Source organism: Alternaria ventricosa (genome assembly GCF_023758065.1).
Source record: "Alternaria ventricosa strain BMP 2768 chromosome Unknown scaffold_7, whole genome shotgun sequence".
Lineage (NCBI taxonomy): Eukaryota > Fungi > Ascomycota > Dothideomycetes > Pleosporales > Pleosporaceae > Alternaria > Alternaria ventricosa.
The window spans coordinates 545,217-566,123 of NW_026055687.1; the positions used below are offsets into that span (position 1 = coordinate 545,217).

A 20,907-nucleotide genomic window follows, 5' to 3' on the forward strand; every position below is an offset into this window, starting at 1 on the left:
TAGATATGGATTGATGCATCTAGCTTTCGTTTCAGGGACCAATACATGACAAGTCTTAGAACAAGGAAATAACATTGGTATCGAAACTACACTCCGAAGAAGAAGACCGACTCTAGGAAGAGAAGTAGGAGTAGAAGGACCTAGGTCAAGAGACAAGAAAAACAGAAAAAGAATAACCCTGGCCCACCCGATGCGGCCTTTCGCCCTTCATCAAACCCCAAATCTATCTCTGCCAACGCGTCAAAGCGCAAAACTCCGTCTCCCTCTCTCAACATCCTCAATCCACTCCCTGAGCACACCCATCCTATCCTCCTCTAGTCCCTCCGCATCCCTGCCCCCGTCAACATCTGTATCCCCGCGCCTCCCCCTACTAGTAACCATCTCACTCCTCGCAAAACTAACCCTCGACCCGTTCCCTTTCAACTGGCCCAATCTACCCAGCGCACTTGCTTTCTAAGCCCCAGGATTAGGCGTCGTACTGCGATCTCTCCTGAGTAACCCCCTTCGTTCCGCGGTCTTGGGTCGCGGACTCACGCTACCAGACGGACTACCTCCGCTCTCACTAGGCGTGAAGCTACTGCGTATCGACACCATACCCTTGCCCACGCCAACGTTTTGCTCTGCGCCGCTACCCTGGTCTGAGATGGTGAATTGGGTTTCGCCCAACTCCTCGTCTCGGCCGAATTTACTGTGGTCTTTCACGACCAGTTTGAAGAAGGCGTCAGCGGTGCAATTCGTCTTGAAGCTCTCTTCCGAGGGGTCGAACTGGACGGAGCCTTGGGGCGCTTTGATGTGGTCAGTCTTGTGGATTTCCTTTTTGCCGAGCGAGATGTGCACACGTAGGTTGGTGCCGGCAGGGAAGCCGTCGGCGGAGAGGACGGTGATGTTGGCGGTGCCTTGTTCGGCGCCGCCGGGACCGGCGTTGTCGCCGAAGCGGCTGTGGAAGCTTTGTGCGCCCCAGCTGCGGTGGCGGTTGTGGTTGTTGGAGTCTTTTGTGGGGGTGTTGGGCTCGCCTTCGATGGATATCATGGGTGTATCGGCAGAGGGACGGTCCGATGTGGAGGGGCGTGCGAGATCTTCTTCGTCGGGGGCTTCACCGCGAGACTTTCTGCGCTTGAAACCACGACCTAGGAAGGTACCTGCGCGGACTACGTTGCCACCGACAAAGGCCGCTCCTTTTCCAACTCCCTTGACAGGCGCGCCAATGACTTTGCCGGGGACAGCAAAGGTGCCGGAGAATGTACTGGAGCCTTGACGAGACCGAACGACGTAGTCTGGCTTGAACAACATTCTAAGTCGGATGGCGCCTGACTTGCCGTCGAGGGCAAGCGTAACTTCTTGTTGCTGGAAAGGCTCGAGGATTTCCAGATTAATAGATGATTTTCCCAGGAAGTCAGCCTTGTCACCGAAGTCCCAGTCGTACACATTGACAACAAAGTCTGCGGCCGTTCGACTCCGTACAGGTACTTCGAAGTACTCGTTCCATGCTGGATGGAGCGTCTTCTTCTGCGTCTTGGTCTTGTATACCTCCTTGTCGTTGAGCATAAACTTGCAGTACGGATCCGAGAAGCCGTTGCGGTCCGCAGCTGGAAGATCTGCAGCATCGAGCACATCGACTCGGAGCGTACCCTGGTTGTTGAAGGATTCGCTGGGGTCGAGACGCATCTTAACGGGAATGTACTTAAGCATGACCGTAATCTTGTTGTCGCGTCCGTTCTTGTCCTTGAGCGTGAATTGAGTGGGCGTGTGCAGAGACCTTCGTAGCGTATCAATCGTGTTTCCTGTCAGCTTAGCAATGACGTGATCTCCATGATCATCTCCATCGTTATCGATATGCTCGATAATCCGAAGGGTGATTTTGGAGAAGTCAAGCTCGCGGATCATCGTGTCGCCAACTACATCCCGTTAGCTTGATCAATCATCTGAGACCTCGACATAACGTACCATCGTTGAAAGTCATCTTGTTGCTCCGGATCTTCGCGCTAGAATAGCTGGCATACGCCATGTCATCCATAATAACATCAACGTGGCCACCAGTCCTTGCAAATTCACCTTCGACAAGCTTGAACACAAGCAGACCAGATTCTACATCACGTCAGCCAAGACTCGTAGATATGATATAAGAATACGGGGTCAGGTTGCACGTCAGGGTGAACCAACTGAACAAGCCAAACTCCACTGTATCCTCATAGTCGGCATGCGACCTACCATACTGCTGCAGGTCGTCCGCAGTAAGCTTCAGCTTCTCGATCTTCGGCTTCTCGGGAATCGACTCTGCTTGCTGGAGTTCATTCTTCTCAAGCTCCTTGGCCATGTCCTTCTCGTTCGACTTGAGTGATGAGATAGTACCTGCCGTCTCCGACCTGGCGATGGTAGAAGCGTTGGATACAACACGTTGGTGGCTGAGCTTAGATCCGTTGGACACAGGCCGGGCGGCGCCGTTGGATTTTGTCTCCTCCTCTTCTTCCTCGTCCTCTTCGGGGTCCCAAGTTGGGTATGTGGGGTAGAAGGAGCAGGTGTAGTTGAGAGTACCCTTGGGCTGAGAAGAACCAGCTAATCGGAGAGCTCCTGCGGTAGGCTGCTTCTGTTCATGTTCGAGGTACTCGCCATTCTCGTTTTGTTGGATGTAGTCGCCAGCCGAAAGCTCGATATGTCCCAGGGGACGATCCTTGCCGAGGTTCTCCTCGTCCATGACCTCCAGTGTAAGCTTCTCGCGGACGGTGTGAACAGGGACATAGATAACTTCATCCCAGTCAGGGTCGAGGTTGTTCTTGAAAACGACGGTTCGGCCCTTCTCAATACCAGAGAGTAGCACACGGACATACGGATCCGACTTGCCCAGGGCTTCAAGGTTACGAAGTCCGCGTGCGCTCTGGAAGTGCAGTCGCATCACACCGATAGGAGTAAGATAACCACTGGATGAGACAGCACCCTTTAGAGCAACGGGTTTCCAATCAAGCTTCATTTTCACGCGACCGCTCGATGTACCTGCGAGGTTGTACCACTCATGACCCTTGGCCATAAGTTCGAGCATGTCGTCCATCGTGATTTGGTAAGTACCAAGAATAGGGTCAGCTGCGAGGTCGCGGTCGTCCTTGATAACTAGACCCAGCTTAGCCTTCTTGCGGTCGGTGATGAGCATTTCCTTTGTCGCGTCTGGCCAGATAGGTTGGTTTGTCCTCTTCATGACTCGCGACTTGTGGATCTCATGGCCATTCAGAAGGAGGACAGCGTATGGGCTGAGCTGCCCGATCATGCTCTTGCTACCGTCCATATCCTTAGCCTGCTCAACAGTGAACTTGCAAATACCCGTGCGCGATTCTGGTGGAGGCTCCTTGGTGCCGTCTTCCAGCGTAGTGCCTTCAAGAACAGGGAAGAAGCGTACATCCGCTGTCACGAGACCACGGGCGCGACCTCCTGACATGACCTCTAGTTGCATGTTCTCGTGGTCAGGGTCCTCCTCTAGCTGTTCTAGCGCAAAGGTAGCAGTACCGAGCTCCTTGTCCTTGCGAATGTCGTTGTAATCGAAGAGATTGATAGTAAGTGAGTCCTTCAGGGAAGTTACGATGATGTTGACAGTCTCATTCCAGCGAGGATTGGCACTCTCGTGCACCGTCTTGGTACGTGCAAGCACGTTGCGGTTGTTGATGGAGACCGTGGCATAGGGATCAGGAGTACCAGAGAACTTGTCGGGGTTCTTGAGGCCTTGAGCACCGTGGAAGTGGACTTGCAGAACACCGATAGCTTGGTCGACAGGGTTGCCCGCAAGCATCTTGGCGATCTCAATGGGGAACACATTGGGGTCGTACATCATCGGGCCCAGGTTAGCGTGGATCTGCTCCATGATGAAAGTCTCCAATCCGGGGATGAAGTTGATGTCGAAACCGAAGGTCTCTCCACCCAAGGGCTTGCAGACGTAGTCGATGGTCGGGCGCTCCAAGAAAGACATCTCGACCTTCTCGATGTGAGGGAACGGCAGCTGTAGCTTGAACTTCAGGCGCATCAGACCGGAAAAGGCCATGTCTTCTACGATAACATCCAGACCCTTGCTGACAAGGCCCTTTCCGATGCGGATCTCCAGGACGATCTTGGGGTTAATCTTGTTCTTGATCTGCCTCGCAGTAAGATCGGCTACGTCGTTGGGCGTGAAGCTAAACTTCCAGTCCATAAGAACAATGTCGTCCTGTGTCTTCGGGTAGGTCTTCACATGCTCCAGTCGCGGGGGCTTCGTTCCGAGGACGAAGGTCTTCATCTTCAGACTGTCCAAAAACGCCGGGGTCGAGGTTGAGAGAACCTGGTCCACGGTGCCTACGATGGTGTCACACAGAACAGGCGCGTAAATGGGCCAGAACTTGACGAGGAAGCTGTTGATCCACTCCAAGCTCTCAGTGTCTGTCTCCAGCTTGTTCTTGGCCATCTCACGGTTGAGGTCATCGCGCGCATTGCGGCGCACGCGACGGATTGAGGTGCGGTAGTAGGTACCGCAGACGGCCATAAAGATCATGATCCAGCCCAGTCCACCGCCGAGGATACCGACGACCCACGAGCTCAAGCATGCGAAGATGATGATGCCCGTGTTGTGGTACCAGTCGCCGAAGAACTTGTCCTCTATCCTGCCTTCCAGCCATGTCTGGTGGTCGGCTAGAGAGGCTTCTTCCTCCTCCTTGTTCTCGGAACCTGGCATGCCGAATCGCGGCGCCCATCCGACCCGATCCCACCGCGCATCGTCGTCGAGTTGTTCGGGCGCGTGGCCATTGGCTTTGGCCTCCTCTGGTGTCTCTATGGCGCCCGCTTTGGTAGGTGAGGGCAGGTCGTATTCGCCCGGGCCGTTGTCGTCGGCATCGGATACGAGGGCCGTCGCGTTCTTGTTGCGCTCGTGGTGGAAGTTTGCGGGGACGCGCGCCCGTGCCTGTGCCCGCTTTTGCTCAGGACTCGCATCGGGGTCGAATTGGAAGGCAGCGCTGCCACCCGCTTGCGCCTGATCAACGAGGGATTTCTCCGCCTGGTTCGCCGTGATGGAGGAATTGGGGTCTTTGGCGGCGTCGAGCAGCCCTTGCTGCTTCAGCTCGGCTTCACGCGATGCGGTAGCCATGTCGGCGTCGGCGAAGTGGAGCGGAGGTCCGACCCGCTGACGTTGCGCTGCAGTTGCAAGATGTCTGGCGTGCAATTGAATGCTCGCGGTCGAAAGAAGGGCGAGACTTGGGTGAGGAGCCCCAGGAGGTAAGTGCGGAAGATAGAGCGAGCGGCTGGGAGGTGTTGGGGATCTGGAAACCTGTTGTTTGGCTGGTTAGCTTTCCTTGGTAGACGGCGGCAGCTATGCTTTAGCGATACTGCAGCTGTACGCGGATGGCTGGCACTAACTCGCCGAAGTAATTCCTGGTTCCCGGTGAGAACGGGAGAAAAAAACAAAGAAAAGGCCGAAGGAATGACTATAGGTCAAGGTTCATGAGAAATTGATGAAGAATTGAATCGCACGCGGTCCTACTCGCAATCAGGAGCTCGTGGGAGGTGTTGGTTAGCAGCTCCGCGTCGAGTGATGACTAGCATCCCTCACGGCGATCCCCGAGCTCCCCTGCACAGCCACGCTTATGACATAGCGATCCACGCGTAATCAGCGACAAGAACCATTCCGATGTTTTTCCATTAATCTACTGCCGTCACCCATTCACGCGTCGATTCCAACAACCCCGTCTACTCTTCCGTCTATCGTGACACTATCCATCTGCAGGGCTCGCATGGCGTTCCCATTATTTGGCTAATCAGTAGCTCAGGGTCCATCCCGCACACTTAGGCCGTGCCAAACGCGCGCCTCCGCACTATAACGAGCAACCGTTACACCTTGTTGATAGCCATTGACTGTAGACATCTATGCGACACGTACATGACGAAGTCCACCACCTACCCTCCGCCTCCCCTCCGCCTCCCCCACCCACCCATCCATCCCGCACAGCTAGTTGGTGCCAAACGCTGGCGCGCCTCCGCACTATCTTGAGCAACCGTTACACCCCATACAAGTAAGAAACTCGGCAGGTCTCTGTAGGCTACACGAAGACAATGTATGTAAATTGATGAGTATGATGTCACTGCAGGTTCCCATTTGTATAAATAATATCCCTACCATAAAATGGTATAGCAGGCAACGTCGCTAGTTTCCAAGGTTGTTTTCTAATTCGGACATCTGGCACGTGAATGCTCTCCACCACCTCCCGAGGTCTCCTCGCATACCTGAGCCGTGCACCATGGGTAACTGTTACACCGCCCCATCATCTCCGAACACTTTCCTTCCACCTTGTACAAAGAAGAAACTGAATAGGTGTCTCTGTTCTTACCGCATCTTGTCGGAGCGAAGACTACTGCAATACCTGCATAGAAAAAAAAACAATCGTGAAGCCTGCACCTCATATGCAGGTGAAGCCACGGGTCCTTAAACCGTGTGTCACACAATGTATTGAATTTGATACCACGTCTATGTATTACCGTTACTCATGTCACACCATGCGTGCACCATCAGTGTTGCATCCCTCAAGCCCTTCGCGAGCTGAGCATATCCGACCCACCCTACGCCACAGATAATCCAGGCCCCATAATCGAACCCACCAATCCACCCAACTCCATAAACCCCACCACACCATAACAACCCAAATGTCCTAGCCGAAAGCCCAAGGAAAAAAGGTTTCGTTGCTCAAAATTCCTTAAGCAGCCTCATGAACTGGCCCCTAACACTCTGACTCCTGCTGCAACAAAAGATCTTAGTAAATGAAATCCCACAACAAAAAGCTTAAGCGACAGGATATTTCCGGCCAGACACCCCGTCCTGCGCCCCAGACACATACCTATGCACGCGGGAATCTCGCACCCGGTCTCTGTCTCGATCTCGTTCTCTTTCCCGACTGTCGTCTCTGTCTCTGTCCTCGTAGCTGGAGTTACGCTTATCGCGGTCTCTATCTCTGTCCCGGTCTCGGTCGCGGTCTCTGTCTCTATCTCGACTCCGATCATGGCGATCGTCCCATTCGTCTTTGACTCTATCATGACTACGTGTGCGGGCTGAATCGCGGTCGCGGGTACGCTCGCGCGGGTATTCGACGTCTTCCGAGTGGCGGCGGTGGGAGCGGCTGCTACCGCTTCCCATTGCGTATGGGTCCCGGTCGCGATGGTGTCGCTCTCTATCGCGATCGCGTTCTCGTTCGCGCTCACGGATATAGGGTGGTTCGGCATCTCGAGGTGGACTTACAGGGTGTATGGTCTGGGGACCCCATCGCACGCTACTGGATGGGACGGGTCTGTAGCTTGTGCGTGGGGGCATGACGGGTCGTGAGAGGTAGTATTGTTGTTTTTGTGCTTCGCGCTGGGCTTGCGCAACTTGGGTCGCGAAGAGTGGAGATTGAGTTGGTACATAAACGTGTTGTGGAGATGTTGCTGTTGAAGTTCCTTCATACACTCGAACTGGATCGTGTTGGTTCGAGTAACGGCGCGCCTCGTTGTAGGCGGGGAAATACCCCGGCTGCGATATGGGCGGCTCGTGAGATCGGTGGGTACGCAGTACAGGATTTTGTCGTCGGGGAGACGGACGATCTGGATCTGAGTCGGAGTCTGTTGTTGATAACGAGGATTCGCGTCGCGGTGGGTGTGGACGCTTGTGGGCGGAATATCGGGGACCTGGTTGAGGAACAGGCGCAATGGGTGTGGCATCTTCATCTGAGTACCCGTCGCTTCCGTACCCGGTGCGGTCTGGGATAATCCTCTTTCCGGCGATTCTAGTACTCAAAGGATTCAGCATGTGCCTCACCCTTGAGATGATAGCCCCCGGCCTCCCATGGTCATCTCCGGGTCGTGGAGATTGCTTCGAGACATGGCGCATGAAAGTCGGTCGTGGTCTTCCATTCCGATAGAGCGGATCTTCGAAGTATCGGTACGCGCCGGACTTCTCGTCGGCTGAATTACCCTCACTGTCCGTCGAAGTACGTGGTTTTGGTTCTTCAGCAGCACTGCCCCCGTTTAACTCCTCTTCCGCCTCCTTCTTAAGCCTGGCGGCAACGCTCTGGTACCACGTCTCCATCGCATCATCCGGCTTCTCTGGGAAGCACTCCTTTGGTAGAATTTTGGGGAAGGTGCCCCCCATTTCTAGATCGGGTATGTCATCCAGCTCCACCGCCTTCTGTAGGAAAGGCACATGTTCTTCTGGTCCTAGCAGCAACTGTATCGTCTGCCATGTCACAAAGCCGTCCTTCTTTAGCGCAGGTATGGTAGGACTCGAGTAGCCGTCGTCGTCTGGTGCTGGTTGCAGGCTGTGGAATGCGCCGAGTGACCGATATATGAATGCGACCGATGACGGCGGGGTGTCTGTGAATAGTACGTCGTAGTCGCCCCCAACACTGCGATACCAGGCTGCGATTTGCGACGGCGTAAGATCAGGCGAGTCACTTGATCCGAATTTCCTGCTCTACCGCGGCGCATTAGCTTGTAATCTCCCAGGTGAATTCTGAAAGCTACACTCAACTCACAATGACGTAGGCAATGCCCTTCAACAGGCGATCCAGCAACGGGGTCCCGCATTTATCTTCCTTGAAAAGGTAACCCCAGAAATCGTATGCTTCGCGATGCGCCGCATCCGCTTGCGCTAGGTTCGCGGCGCGTTCGTCCTGGAACTCGTTATGTGGCATAGGTTCGGGTGACATTCTGTCGATATGTGGGAGCAATCGCTATTAATGGGCTCAGGCATGCAAATCTTCGGCTCGATGCTCGGAGCTGATGCTCGTCAGGTTGCGATCAACCCCGCTGCGTGCGACGCGAGGATGCAGGCGTGTGGAACGCGACAAAACGGCGTCAGGAAGCCACGGCTGCTTATATCAAGTGCTGCTCGCCGCTATCAGCAGGCATCATCGCTATGTAAGATACAGGTGACTGGCCGACTGCGCCTCTGCACTGCGCAGGAACCGGGAGATTGGTGGGGGTTGTTGTTCGCGGGTTGGGTTGGCTGCGTGGCTGGTGACATTCTGACATCACCGCGGTAGGGCCGCAAGGCTGAGATGGCGTGAGGCCGCAACTGCAATCAGGCACCATTTCTTGGAAGTAATAAGCTGCAGATGGGTCCATTCTTTGGGTTGACATGGATCTTCTCCATACTGGAGATTAGCTTACTACTAACCATATCTAACTAGCTTCAAACACGGCGTGTGGTGAACTCAAGCAACAACAAATGGATCATTATGGATTGTATTCAAGATGCATTCTGTCTATGATGATACGTAATCATGGACATGCGTGACTATTACGCCCCATTACCGCCTGAGTCTTTTGCTCAAGTACGTTGCAATGCAGTCATCCCTCGTTACCAGTGGCTAAAGAAGACCTGTATCCTCAAAAAATCTATAAGAACTGTGAAGAAAATGTCGACAACCACTCTAGTGCTCGAGCAGCCTGAGCGAACCCTGGACGACGACGTTCTCGAGGATGGAACCAGGGGGAATGTCGATGGTGGAGCCCTCGGTTGCGACGATGATGACAGTGCCCTTGAGGGTGACACCACGGCCAAGGTTGACGGGACCGGTGATGGTCAGATGGTCAAGCTCGACAATCTTGGGGATGGAGGGGATGCGGGCCTGGAAGCTGGAAACCTTCTTGAAGTCGCTGCCGAGCTTGATCAAGGGAGCAGGACCGAATCGGTTGGGGTCAATCACCAGCTGGCCGTGCTGCAGTGTGTACAGATCCGACTTGACGAGCATCAGGTCAGAGCAGGTCTTTACGGGCAAGAAACGCTTTCGGGGAACGTTGACACCGTGTGCGTTCTTGAAGTGCTTGATGGCGGCACCGACAGCAGTCTCGAGCTGGAGAACGGAGATGTCGGCCTCGCCCTTCTTGTCGGCAGGAATGGACTTGCCGTTGGGGATGATCTCCATGGCAAGCTCGTTGGCCTCAACAACGCGCTTGATAGCGGCGAGGTTCATCCAGATGTTGTTGGTGTTGAAGTACTTGAACTTCTTGATCGACTTGAACTCGTTGACGTGCTCCTTGGGAACCTGGGCGATTTCAAGCAGACGGACAGAGCCCTCGTAGTCAATGATGGTTCCACCCTTGACGTCGGCCTTGGTCTTGTCTGTCAGCTCCATGATGTACTCGGCCTGGGAGTCGACCATGTGCTGGAGAATGCGGAGATCGACAACGGCACCCAAGTTATCGGCGTTGGAAAGGAAGATGTACTCGATACCACGGTCCATGAGCTTGTCAATCATGCCGGTGTTGTAGAGAGACTCGAAAACGTCACCGTGGCCAGGGGGGTACCAGTTGGCGATGTCGGACTTGTTCTCCTTGGGAGCGGGCAGGAGCGAGTCCTTGAGAATACGGGGGTATCTTGACTGGTTGAAGGTGAGGATGTCGATGTTGTGGCCCTCGTACTTCTTGATGATGCTGGCAGTGTCGGTGTCGGTGTTGAACGAGTTCATCAGCACGAACGGCACGTTGACATCGTATGTGCGGTTGAGGTACTCGATCTGTCGTACTGACAGGTCCAAGAAGGACATGCCATCACGGACCTCGATGACGGACTTGGGGCCAACGCAACCCATGGAGGTACCGAGACCACCGTTGAGCTTGACAACCGCCAACTTGTTCAGGTATTCGACAGCCTCGGTGTTAGCCAGCTCATCGTAGCTGACGACCTGCTCGGCCTTTGGGGGAGCGATGCGGTTCCAGTCAATGGCAGTGCCCTTGGCCTTGTCGTTGAGGTATCGGCGGAACAGAGCGAAGAAGTTGTCCATCTCAGTCTCGAAGTACTGTAGTGGGTCAGTATACGCTCAGAATGACGTATTCTCCAAATGCCCCTCCAAACATGCCGATAGCTTGCAGTTGTGGGATTGACCCGGGCAAGTGTATTGAGATATATGGGTTGCAGATGGTGACGGGAGGAGTGTAGAAGGATTGCGACTGACCTTCTTCTCAGCAGGGTCTGTGACGGTGTCGGCGAGCTTGTTGAGCGCATTGCGCATTTGCGAGGCGGCGACATTGGTGGATGTGTTCTCGAAAGCCTGCAAAGTCGTTGTTAGTTGATTGAATTCGATTTCGAGGTGTTGGAGTTGTTAAGACGGTACGTGTTGTCACCACGACATCACTCCCGCGGGGAGTAGGCGATGCGAATGCGGGGCGAACACTCAAGAGTGACAGCGAACACCAACTCTGATGAATCGCCTGGTCCTCTCGTAGGAAATTGCCTTGACGTCTGGCCGAGCGGCGTATTGCGATCGACCAGCAATCGTGGCCAGTTCAATGCCAGCTCTCCTCGGTCCCCACTATACCCATGTCGAGACAACGGGAAGCGGTGAGGATAGCTGCGTCCGCTGTGCAGCAACAAAACCAATGCAAGCAAGCAGCGCTGGAAAAAGCAAGACGCACGCTGGATGATTGCAGAAACAGAGAGAAAGAGTACTTACCACGTGGGACTGCGACTTGCCGTGATGGCGTTGGGATGAGAAGCCACCCTCGCCGCCCTCAGCAGCGGAGGGCTTCAAGTGAGAAGGAATCGCGCGAGACGCCATTGTGTATGTGTGAAGAGAAAAGAGGTTGTTCCGTGAGGAGAGAGTGGTGTAGGGGACAACAAGTGTTGGGGAGCTGGTCTCCTTAAAGGCAATGGGTCGCGCTTGGCGTTGAACGTGGGGCAAGTCGAGAACAAGCTATGGCCTGGTAACGAGAACAGGCTCGGGGTTTGATGGGGATGGTAAAGAGACGGTGTGAATTTGCCTTTTGTACATGCAGGTCATTGCCGCTCAAGTACTAGAAGGGTAGTTACGACCGCAGCATCTTCTGCATGGCAACGGCCACGCCACCAATAGTTCCTGCCCACGACGAAGTTTTGATACTTGCTTTCACACCATCATCAGCCATGGTGCAGCCATTACATATCCTGTGCAATGGCTTGGGCTAGTAGCTATTTTCACCCCAGCTATTCTGGTATCAGATCACAGCCCTCGAGCTATTTCATCCAGCTTTTCACTCATCTCTCACTCAGATCTGACCACGTTACTGTATCGTGGCTTCACAACCGTTACACTTCTAAGTCTTCACACCATCCCGCGTCTGCCCGAGTCAATAGTGACTATCGAATGGCTGCGCGGCCGCCTATCTGCTCGACCTCACGATGCACAATTGTTGAATAACTTTTCGGAGAGCTATGTCGATAAATTGAAAAGCCCCTCATCTGGCCGCCGCGCTAGCAGGGGCCTGCAGTCAGCTTGACGTCGCCCGCGAGACCGCTCTTCCGACTTGCTCCCCAACAGACTTCCCCGGCTGGGAAAGTTGCATTTTTTCCACAGTGGCGACTGCGCGATGCAACGCGGAGGCGACTGCAGCGGGGGTTTCGGGTGATCGAGGGTCTTTTGCATCTGCATATCGCGGAAGTGACTTGGGGTGAAAGATAGTGGCTGCAGAAGTGGAAAGTGGCAGTGGCGCAGGTACACGTTTGCATCGCTTGGACCACGTGGGGGATCTTCTGCTACTAAGTCGGTGTATTCACACAACAGCGATGTCCATGCTGCGACAGCCTCAATAACGCCCACCTCCACCACGCATGCCCGTGTTGAAACTTTGCGGGACTTTAGTTAGATCATTACTCGAATCCCGACAAGACCCATTGATTGCATTGTGCCCAACAATAAGAATATCATTGGGGTGTACCAATGGCCCAGCCTGGAGGAACTCGCGATACCAGGAACCGAGATGGCAGAAGCTTCTAACAAGCTTAGACGCTTGGCGGTTCCCGACTTCACGCCGTCAGGCTGTAAGACAGGGACAGCTATGGAAGTGGAGACTGAATCGGTACCGGTTGCGCTAATGTGCCTCCCCTAGCACAAGTCAGGAACAGACATCGTTAGCTGTGCCCGTGGCTGGCGTCCGAGAAAACCTGCAGACGTTTCCACAGTCACGGCGACGCTTTGACTCGCTGCGGCAGTTTGCTAGTGAGACCACCCCACCCTAGCTCGACCGTACAGGTCGTGTTATCTCGACGGCTGGCGCATCTGCAAAGGGTACCGCATGGGGCTTGCTAACTCTCAGCTTGATCCACGCGTTCTGGTCCGCCTCTTCTGTGAAGAATCTTTGTCTAAGCTCGTCGACCAACCACGCAAGCAGGCTTTCGATCGTTTGGAATGTAGATCCAGATATCAACTGCTTTGGTCAGTCGGTGTGTACGTATACGCCGTGTTATGCATACCTCGAATAAGAAAGTCTCTAGTTGAGGGTATCCCTCCACACGAGAATCAGCCATGTTGTCAACCCAGACATTCAGCACCACGGGCTGCTTCTGCAGCCTCTCATTGGCATTGACGCCAATCAAACACGGGATCCGGACGTTGCGCAGGTACAGTACGTTTGAGCTGGTGCCAGTCTTTTCGATGCGCGAGGTGATGTGTCCAGCTCCTTCGCCGAACATACTGCCTTTTAGGTAGCAAACGTCGGTTTCGATCGAGTATACGTCTGTCGAGCCTGCGACGTCGCGAACGCATTGGGAGACGGCGTTTGATAGAGCGACGGTTGACATCCAGGCCATGGACTCATCTTTGAAACGCGCTTGTATCGCTTTGCTGAGCGTACCATAGTGGACGGTGCTGTCGTCGACGGAGTCAGTAGAGGAAGCTGACGTGAACTGCTTTCCGAGTGTCAATGTGACACTGATCAAGGCTCGCTGCTTCTTCTCGCGTCCCCAAACATCTTTTCCTGCGTTGACGACGACCTCGAGATTCTGGACCATGATCTTGTCATAGTGTCCACTGGAAGCCACTTCGGCGTCCCACTGGGCCTGACGAACGACCTGGCTCATGACAGAAGTGCGGTTGGCAAGTCTGAAGAACAGTGTTGATTAAAGGACAGAGCGTATCTTGATGCAGCAAGATGATCGTCTAAAACTTGGGTGACTTGTTCAGGATGTCAGTATGGAGTATCAATGTAGTCACATAGCAACTATGTCAGACGACAAGGCGCGTTTAACCAGTATCAAGTTTGCGATTGACAAAATACATGATTCTTTTCGAATTTTCCTCGATTCCATCACCTGATCCGTGGAATACTTGCGCATGTGGAGGGCTGGAGGGCTGAAAGAGGGCGCAGATAGTACTCACCGGGCTGAAAGTGAGTTGGGTGAGGCTCGTGGTGGGGTATATGACGAGCGCCCTCCAGATGTCTGCCGCACGGACGTTCCCGCCAGAGCTCCGCAATCGAACATTCTAGCTACACATCAAACTATAATTCAGAGCCTGTCCCTCGCACGCGTAGTACCAAAAGATTCGCAGTCACATTACAGAATCAACCACACGCACAACACCTCCACCATGGCCGACGCACTAAAAGCCGAGGGTAACAAGCTCTTCGCAGAGAAGAAGTTCGCCGAGTCCATGTAGGGTCCCCGCAAACACAGCCTAGCGACGGTTTACTAACAAATCTCAGCGAGAAGTTCTCACAGGCAATCGAACTCGACCCCCAAAATCACGTCCTCTACTCGAACCGATCCGGCGCATATGCCTCGCTGAAGGACTGGCAAAAGGCGCTCGACGATGCGAACAAGGTTACCGAGATCAAACCAGACTGGGCCAAGGGCTGGGGGCGCAAGGGAACGGCGCTCCACGGCGAGGGCGACTTGGGTATGTACAGCATTCCTGGCAGATATGACGTCGCTAACACCCAATAGTGGCAGCCACAGAGGCCTTCGAAGAGGCACTCAAGCTCGACCCAAGCAATGCTCAGGCAAAACAGGGCCTCGATGCCGTCAAGCGCGCAGTCGAAGCCGAGGCGAACGACAGCGGTGTCGGCCTCGGTGGCATGTTCAACGACCCCAACATGATCCAGAAGCTCGCGGCCAACCCCAAGACCGCCTCCCTCCTCGGCGATACAGAGTTCATGGGCAAGCTCCAGCAGCTACAGAAGAACCCGAATATAGCTGGCCAGTTCATGCAGGACCCCCGCTTCCTCTCCGTCATGAGCGTTCTATTAGGCATCGACATGTCTTTCGGTCAGGGTCCTGGTGCTGGAGGAGCAGGCGATGCAGGCGCAAAGGAGGCCGAGGAGGACGTCGAGATGCCTGATGCGCGACCAGCTCCCGAACAACCGAAAAAGGCGCCCGAGCCTGAAACAGAGCCAGAGCAAGTGGAAGAGACCGAAGAGGACAAGGCTGCGAAGAAGGCAAAGGCCGAGGCGGACGAGCTGAAGAAGAAGGGCACCGAATTCTACAAGAAGCGACAATTCGACGAGGCTATCGAGAACTACAACAAGGCCTGGGAGACACACAAGGATATTGCATACAAGACCAACCTTGGAGCTGCCAAGTTTGAGAAAGGTGACTACGAGGGCTGCATTCAAGCTTGTGAAGAGGCTGTCGAGTACGGTCGCGAGATCCTCGCCGACTTCAAGATCATCGCCAAGTATGTCATTTCCAATCTTACATCAGTCATTTGCTAACACACGCAGGGCCTTCGCACGTATCGGTACCGCATACGAGAAGCTGGGCGATCTCGCCAACGCAATCAAATACTACCAAAAGGCACAAACCGAGCACCGCACACCCGAAGTCCTCGCAAAGCTCCGTGCAGCAGAAAAGGCCAAGGCCAAGCAAGAAAAGGAATCATACATCAACCCTGAAGAGGCTGAGAAGGCGCGTGAGCTCGGCAATGCCAAGTTCAAGGAGTCCAACTGGCCCGAGGCCGTTGAGGCATACTCCGAGATGATCAAGCGTGCACCAGACGACCCAAGAGGATACTCCAACCGCGCCGCCTGCTTCATCAAGTTGCTAGAGTTCCCATCGGCTGTAGCAGACTGTGACGAGGCGATCAAGCGCGACCCAGACTTCATCCGAGCCTACCTACGGAAAGCTCAAGCCTACTTCACCATGCGCGAGTACAACAAGTGTGTCAACGTATGCGCGGAAGCCATGGAGCACGACAAGGACGGCAAGAATGCACGTGAGATTCAGCAACAAGAGGCCAAGGCTCTGCAAGCACAGTACTCGGCACGCGAGGGCGAGACTGAACAACAAACCATGGAGCGTATCCAGCGGGATCCAGAGGTATGTCACTTCACACCTTACATATGTCAACTCTACTAACACACACTCAGATCGTCGGCATCCTCCAAGACCCCGTCATGCAAGCTATCCTTCAGCAGGCCAAGGACGACCCCGCGGCGCTGCAAGAGCATCTCAAGAACCCCAGCATCCGCTCCAAGATTCAGAAGCTGGTGCACGCTGGTGTCATCAGGATGGGACGTTAGAAGCAGTTCCTCTGATGGCATCCGGGTTCTCATGCATGCTCGTGCCAAGATTGACGATGAAGCATGATTTCGCGATCATTCCACACACATATTTTGTATGACTATACGGGAACTTTCTCTTTTTCTCTGCATAGCGTTTAGGTAATGAAATGTCTACGATTTCTCCTGTTCACATGTTACCTTGTATGACAAATCGAGTGAGATGAATGAATATGCGTACATGTATTGCGGTAAAGAAATGTAGTTGCCCGTTGCCAATATCCACGGTATATAACTTCGTTGAGTCTCCACCTTCCCCAATGCGAATCTTCTCGCAGATCCGTTAAAGACAATGTGTAAGACACCGTACGCCTATCCCTGTACGCCTTCCCAAACAAACCCAACAAGATACCCCACACTCCCCTCAAGTCCACTTCCTCCTATCTTCCATATCCTACAACCCACTAATAAAATCCAACAACCTCAACAACGCACCATTCTCAACTCTACATCCCTCGCCCTCCCTCTGCGCCCTCCGCAACCCCTGCGCCAACCAAAGCCTAATCGTATCCGGATCGAGGTTGCGGAAGTTCTGCTGCCCGATCATGACGAAGGCCTGGGCGCAGAGCGTCGTGCTTTCACTGGGGGACGGGGGAGGTTTCGTGGAGCAGGATGTACATTCTAAGGTGTTTGTTGGAGGTGGTGAGGTTGGAGTTGGAGTTGGGGGGTCGTTGCAGCAGGGTGGGGGACCGGTTATCGTTAGGGTTGTTGTGTTGGTTACTGTGAGGTGGGTGTTGAGGGATGGGGCTTGTGTTGACGTTGAGGTTGAAATTGAAGTTGGCGATAGTAGCGAAGCATTCGACTGTGTAGACGATGGCGACGGCAGGTAGAAAGATGATCCGCCCAGGAAGGAAAGGTCGCTCATGTCTGGGACATGCCCGTGGACATCAGGGTAGCTGTCTAGTTGCGGGTCGATGAGCCGATCTGGTTGGATGGATGTGAGTGCTAGCGAATCGGTTTGCTGATCGGATATAGCGGAAACGGGTGGTCTGGGTATATCTCGAGGTACAGGCGCGCTGCCTTCTCCTATATATCTTGCTCCTTCTTCTCCAACATCATCGTTACTGGTGTTCTGTTGTTGTTGGCCTTGTCGTTGCTGTTCGCACACCCCAGCTTTCAAAGCGGCGATTTCCGCTCGCGCCTCTTCAAGCAACTTTTCAGTCTCGGCGAGCTTTTGCTCGAGGGAAGCGACATGGTCGCGCTGTCGAGCGCGGTGTCTCCTTTGGTTCTCGCGCACGCGGTTCAACGTGTGCTCCGCTGAAACGCGTGACTTACGGCCGTTGCCGCGAGTCGCTGCAGGTGCGGCATCGGAGGTGTTGTGGTCTGACGCCGACGAGGAAGTGGGCGATGTTATCATGATTGTGGATGCTGAAGAAGGGTTTTTGATGGGTTTGAAGATTTCACGGAAAGTGCTTTAGAGAATTTGTGGAGGATTTGCGCACGGAGATGCTGGGCGGGCTTCGAGAACGTTGAAGCGTGCCTGGGTGGAGGTGAGGCAGCGGGTGTAAGAGCTTGGCGCCCGGTGACAAACCTCACGTGAATGGTTTGCGGGAATGCTGAAACGCGAATGCTGTTGCTGCATGTTCGGGGTTGTCAGAACATGAGCAGATGCGAAAATTGGGCCGAATGGATTACAGTAGTAATTTCGGTCAATATGAGATGCACATTTGTTGGGTTCACTTTTGAAGTTTGTTCGAAATTACTTTTGATGTTACTGACATGCGTAGGTTATTCCTTGCTGACAACCTTCCACGACTTTGACATCTGACATGGGAAAATACATACGCCCAAATTCGATAGTTCTCTGTAACATCATACCAAGCCTCGTAAGAAAAGCTTGATCCGATGATCCATCCAATCCACATCCTTCGGGTTCGCCCCGCCGCCCGCAATATGTCCCCAGATACTAGGTACAATCTCCACCGTCGCATTCTCCAGGCTCTTAGCTTCCTTCTCGCTGACATAAGGACGGAAGTACTGATCGTACTCGCACGGCATGAGCAGAACCTTTGCCTTGATGCTCTTGAGTGCTGACTCTAGATCCTCCGCGTTGGTGCACCGAGTGATGTCTCCGCGCTGCCACATACCCAGCATTACCAGAAGATCGTCACCTGTCCAACCTTCGTAACCCTGAATAGTAGCCACATCATCCCAGTCTCGCAGTTGCTGGAAGCCCATCTCTTTGTAGCATTCTTGATCGAACCATTCGGCGCTTGTCAGCCACGCTGAATACGCCTTTCCAAAGGCCCTGATACCCCTCTCGGGACTCTTTGCGCTTTCCAGTGCAGCCTTGGGTCCTTCGAGGAATTGGAAGTTGTGCTTGCTTGTTCTCGCAGAGGAGCACACGATTACGGCGTGCTTGATGAAATCAGGGTGCGTTGTTACCCAGTGGTAGGTGATCTGGCCGCCCATCGAAAATCCTAGCATGACATCTACCTCTTTGATACCGAGCTCTTGGGTAAGAAGAGAGTACTGAGCGCTGATACAGTCCATGTACTCAAGGGTACTGGGGAAGTCGGGCGTGTTTGAAGGGCTAGAAGATTCGCCATTGCCGAGAAGAGCAATGAGAATGATCTTGTGGTTCTTCAGGGCGGCATTGGCGTGTGTCAACGTGGTGTCGAGACGACCTTTGAAGCACGTGTGTACGACCGCTATCTTGCTGTTGTGTGGGTTGAGGATCTTGTAGGCCAACTTGAGTTTCGGCAGTGTGGTGCCATTGTGGAACTTGAAATCGGAGATTTCGTATGTTTGGAGTGGCTCGGAGCTGGCTTGAGACGACATTTTGTGATGCAATGGAAGAGACGGCAGAAGCTATGGAGATGAGGGGAAGATGAAGTTTCGCGGGGTACTGTACTGAGGGGTGGCCTTCAGAGTGCCGATGCGATGACGATAGTATGGGGCTCTCTTCGTCATTGGCGCATGGCTCTGCCCCACTTGCGGCTCTGAAGACCGTTCGTCGGAAGTCTACTGTATACTTTATTCATCCATCGGCCAACACCGGCTCTCATGATGCTCGGTGGAAGCATGGAAGCATGGAAGCGGAGAGATGTGCTGATGGAAATGAAGATGGACAATTCCTTCTTCTTGCATCTTGCCCTAGCAGCCAACGAATATATGCTGCCCAGGTGTAGAACCGTTCACTACAGGTCTACCGAATTTGCAAGTTTCCTCCTGGGATGTTTGGTGGTTACTGCTTATGGGTTGCGCCACCAACGGCTTATAGTTTAGTAGATGAGCGCTCATCTTAATCCTACCATGTCGGCGCACCACTGCATATCGGTAAAGGCCATGTGGCCAATAGCGGACGACCAAGGCCGCTAGCGTCTGAAGTAAGCACCGGTTGTTCGTGTTGCATCGCGAGACGCGCTCCAGAGAGAAGTATTCGAAGCGTTGTCTTGAGGCGCTGCCAAAGGCACAATCCTTTCGCCTCGAAATTCTTGTGGCCGTGTTGTGTTGTTCGTTCGTGAAAGCGGAACGTCAAGGCTTCCGTTCCGAGTATATTTAGACGTCGGCCAGGTGGCACAGCCGAGGCTTGCGGTACGCTAAGCAACCGCTACCCCTGTCGCGCCTTATCAACTCCAGTGTTGTTTCGGGCATAGCCCATCCTGTGGTCTTCCCCTTTGGGAGACACTCAATAGCCTTGCAAGCGAGGTATCGTTGAGCAGTTGAAGTCTGCTGTTGTTGTCGCCATGTTCTTCAGGGGGTCGTCGAGGTGCGCACATGAAGAGGAGAGTGAAACACATGCCACGCACGTCATGACGATCTTGACAAGCTGGGGCCAGGATCTACGTACATAGAGTAAGACGTTGGGCATAGCAGGGCAGTGCTGGTGGTGAGGTGACAATGGAAAGACACATCGAAAAGTCATTGTCGATGCGCCGGATACAACAAGGTCAATATTTGAGCCGCACACAGACTGCAGGCGCTGCCGCCAAGGGAATTATATACGACCGCATGTAGTAACTGGGTGAATGTAGGACCGAGTGCGCGGCGCACAGACGGGATCTGGTGGGCTGAATGTGGGGTGTGTCGACGTTGGCGCTGTGAACACGAGACATCTGCAGACGGCCGTTTCCAAGCATAGCCGTAGCCGTCAAGCGACGCAGAATCGCAATTTCGCTGTACGGCTTTACGCAAATCTTGCTCGTGTAGAGAAAGCCCGAGGCAGCAGAGGCAAAAGGAGTTTAGGATACCGCTGCAGGCTTGCAACGATAAGCGGGCGGCGCGCAATTAGCTTCGACCCTGGGCAATTTAGCTGATAAACTACTCCGCAACTACAGCGGCGGTTCCACGACGTTGTTGGGTCCTGGCTTGGTCTGCATTTCGTGGCTTCCCTCCCATCTGCCTTTCTTTTCACCTGTATATACCTGACGGCGGCATTGGTTCTTCGCATCAGGCAGTTTCATGTGGCCGGACCCTGTTAGAGAAGTGACAGACTCTCGGAACACTTTGGCCAGCCCGTCGCCGCCGCCAATAGTCAATTGAGCCCAAGGGACGGCAAACACGACACACGCAGCCTCGACGCCAGGCACGCGATCACCCCGACGCGCCTCACCCGCCATTCACGGCGTGCATTTCCACCACCCACGACCCCTCCCACCACCAGTGATAGCACCAGTCTTGGTC

General features: G+C 53.9%; 6 protein-coding genes across 6 annotated transcripts; 1 reads left to right on the plus strand and 5 right to left on the minus strand.

The window, feature by feature from the left end:
* Positions 1–453: 453 nt before the first annotated feature.
* J4E93_004935 (uncharacterized protein) lies at positions 454–5,092 on the minus strand (the record flags this gene model as incomplete). Its single annotated transcript, XM_049342859.1, has 3 exons — positions 454–1,895; positions 1,945–2,085; positions 2,209–5,092. 3 exons carry the CDS (start codon positions 5,090–5,092, stop codon positions 454–456), a joined length of 4,467 nt encoding a protein of 1,488 aa, XP_049199859.1.
* Positions 5,093–7,227: 2,135 nt separating this feature from the next.
* Positions 7,228–8,675, minus strand: J4E93_004936 (uncharacterized protein; the record flags this gene model as incomplete). Its single annotated transcript, XM_049342860.1, has 3 exons — positions 7,228–7,728; positions 7,787–8,440; positions 8,502–8,675. The coding sequence occupies 3 exons, from the start codon at positions 8,673–8,675 to the stop codon at positions 7,228–7,230; spliced, it is 1,329 nt and encodes a 442-aa protein (XP_049199860.1).
* Positions 8,676–9,401: 726 nt separating this feature from the next.
* Positions 9,402–11,528, minus strand: FYU1 (putative UTP--glucose-1-phosphate uridylyltransferase; the record flags this gene model as incomplete). The annotated part of the gene is made up of 3 exons (XM_049342861.1): positions 9,402–10,769; positions 10,926–11,021; positions 11,424–11,528. 3 exons carry the CDS (start codon positions 11,526–11,528, stop codon positions 9,402–9,404), a joined length of 1,569 nt encoding a protein of 522 aa, XP_049199861.1.
* Positions 11,529–12,960: 1,432 nt separating this feature from the next.
* Positions 12,961–13,804, minus strand: J4E93_004938 (uncharacterized protein; the record flags this gene model as incomplete). Its single annotated transcript, XM_049342862.1, has 2 exons — positions 12,961–13,152; positions 13,199–13,804. The coding sequence occupies 2 exons, from the start codon at positions 13,802–13,804 to the stop codon at positions 12,961–12,963; spliced, it is 798 nt and encodes a 265-aa protein (XP_049199862.1).
* A 508-nt stretch (positions 13,805–14,312) lies between these two features.
* J4E93_004939 (uncharacterized protein) lies at positions 14,313–16,242 on the plus strand (the record flags this gene model as incomplete). The annotated part of the gene is made up of 5 exons (XM_049342863.1): positions 14,313–14,377; positions 14,428–14,621; positions 14,669–15,398; positions 15,445–16,039; positions 16,090–16,242. 5 exons carry the CDS (start codon positions 14,313–14,315, stop codon positions 16,240–16,242), a joined length of 1,737 nt encoding a protein of 578 aa, XP_049199863.1.
* Positions 16,243–18,093: 1,851 nt separating this feature from the next.
* On the minus strand, positions 18,094–19,062 carry J4E93_004940 (uncharacterized protein; the record flags this gene model as incomplete). Its single annotated transcript, XM_049342864.1, has 1 exon — positions 18,094–19,062. One exon carries the CDS (start codon positions 19,060–19,062, stop codon positions 18,094–18,096), a length of 969 nt encoding a protein of 322 aa, XP_049199864.1.
* Positions 19,063–20,907: the final 1,845 nt, after the last annotated feature.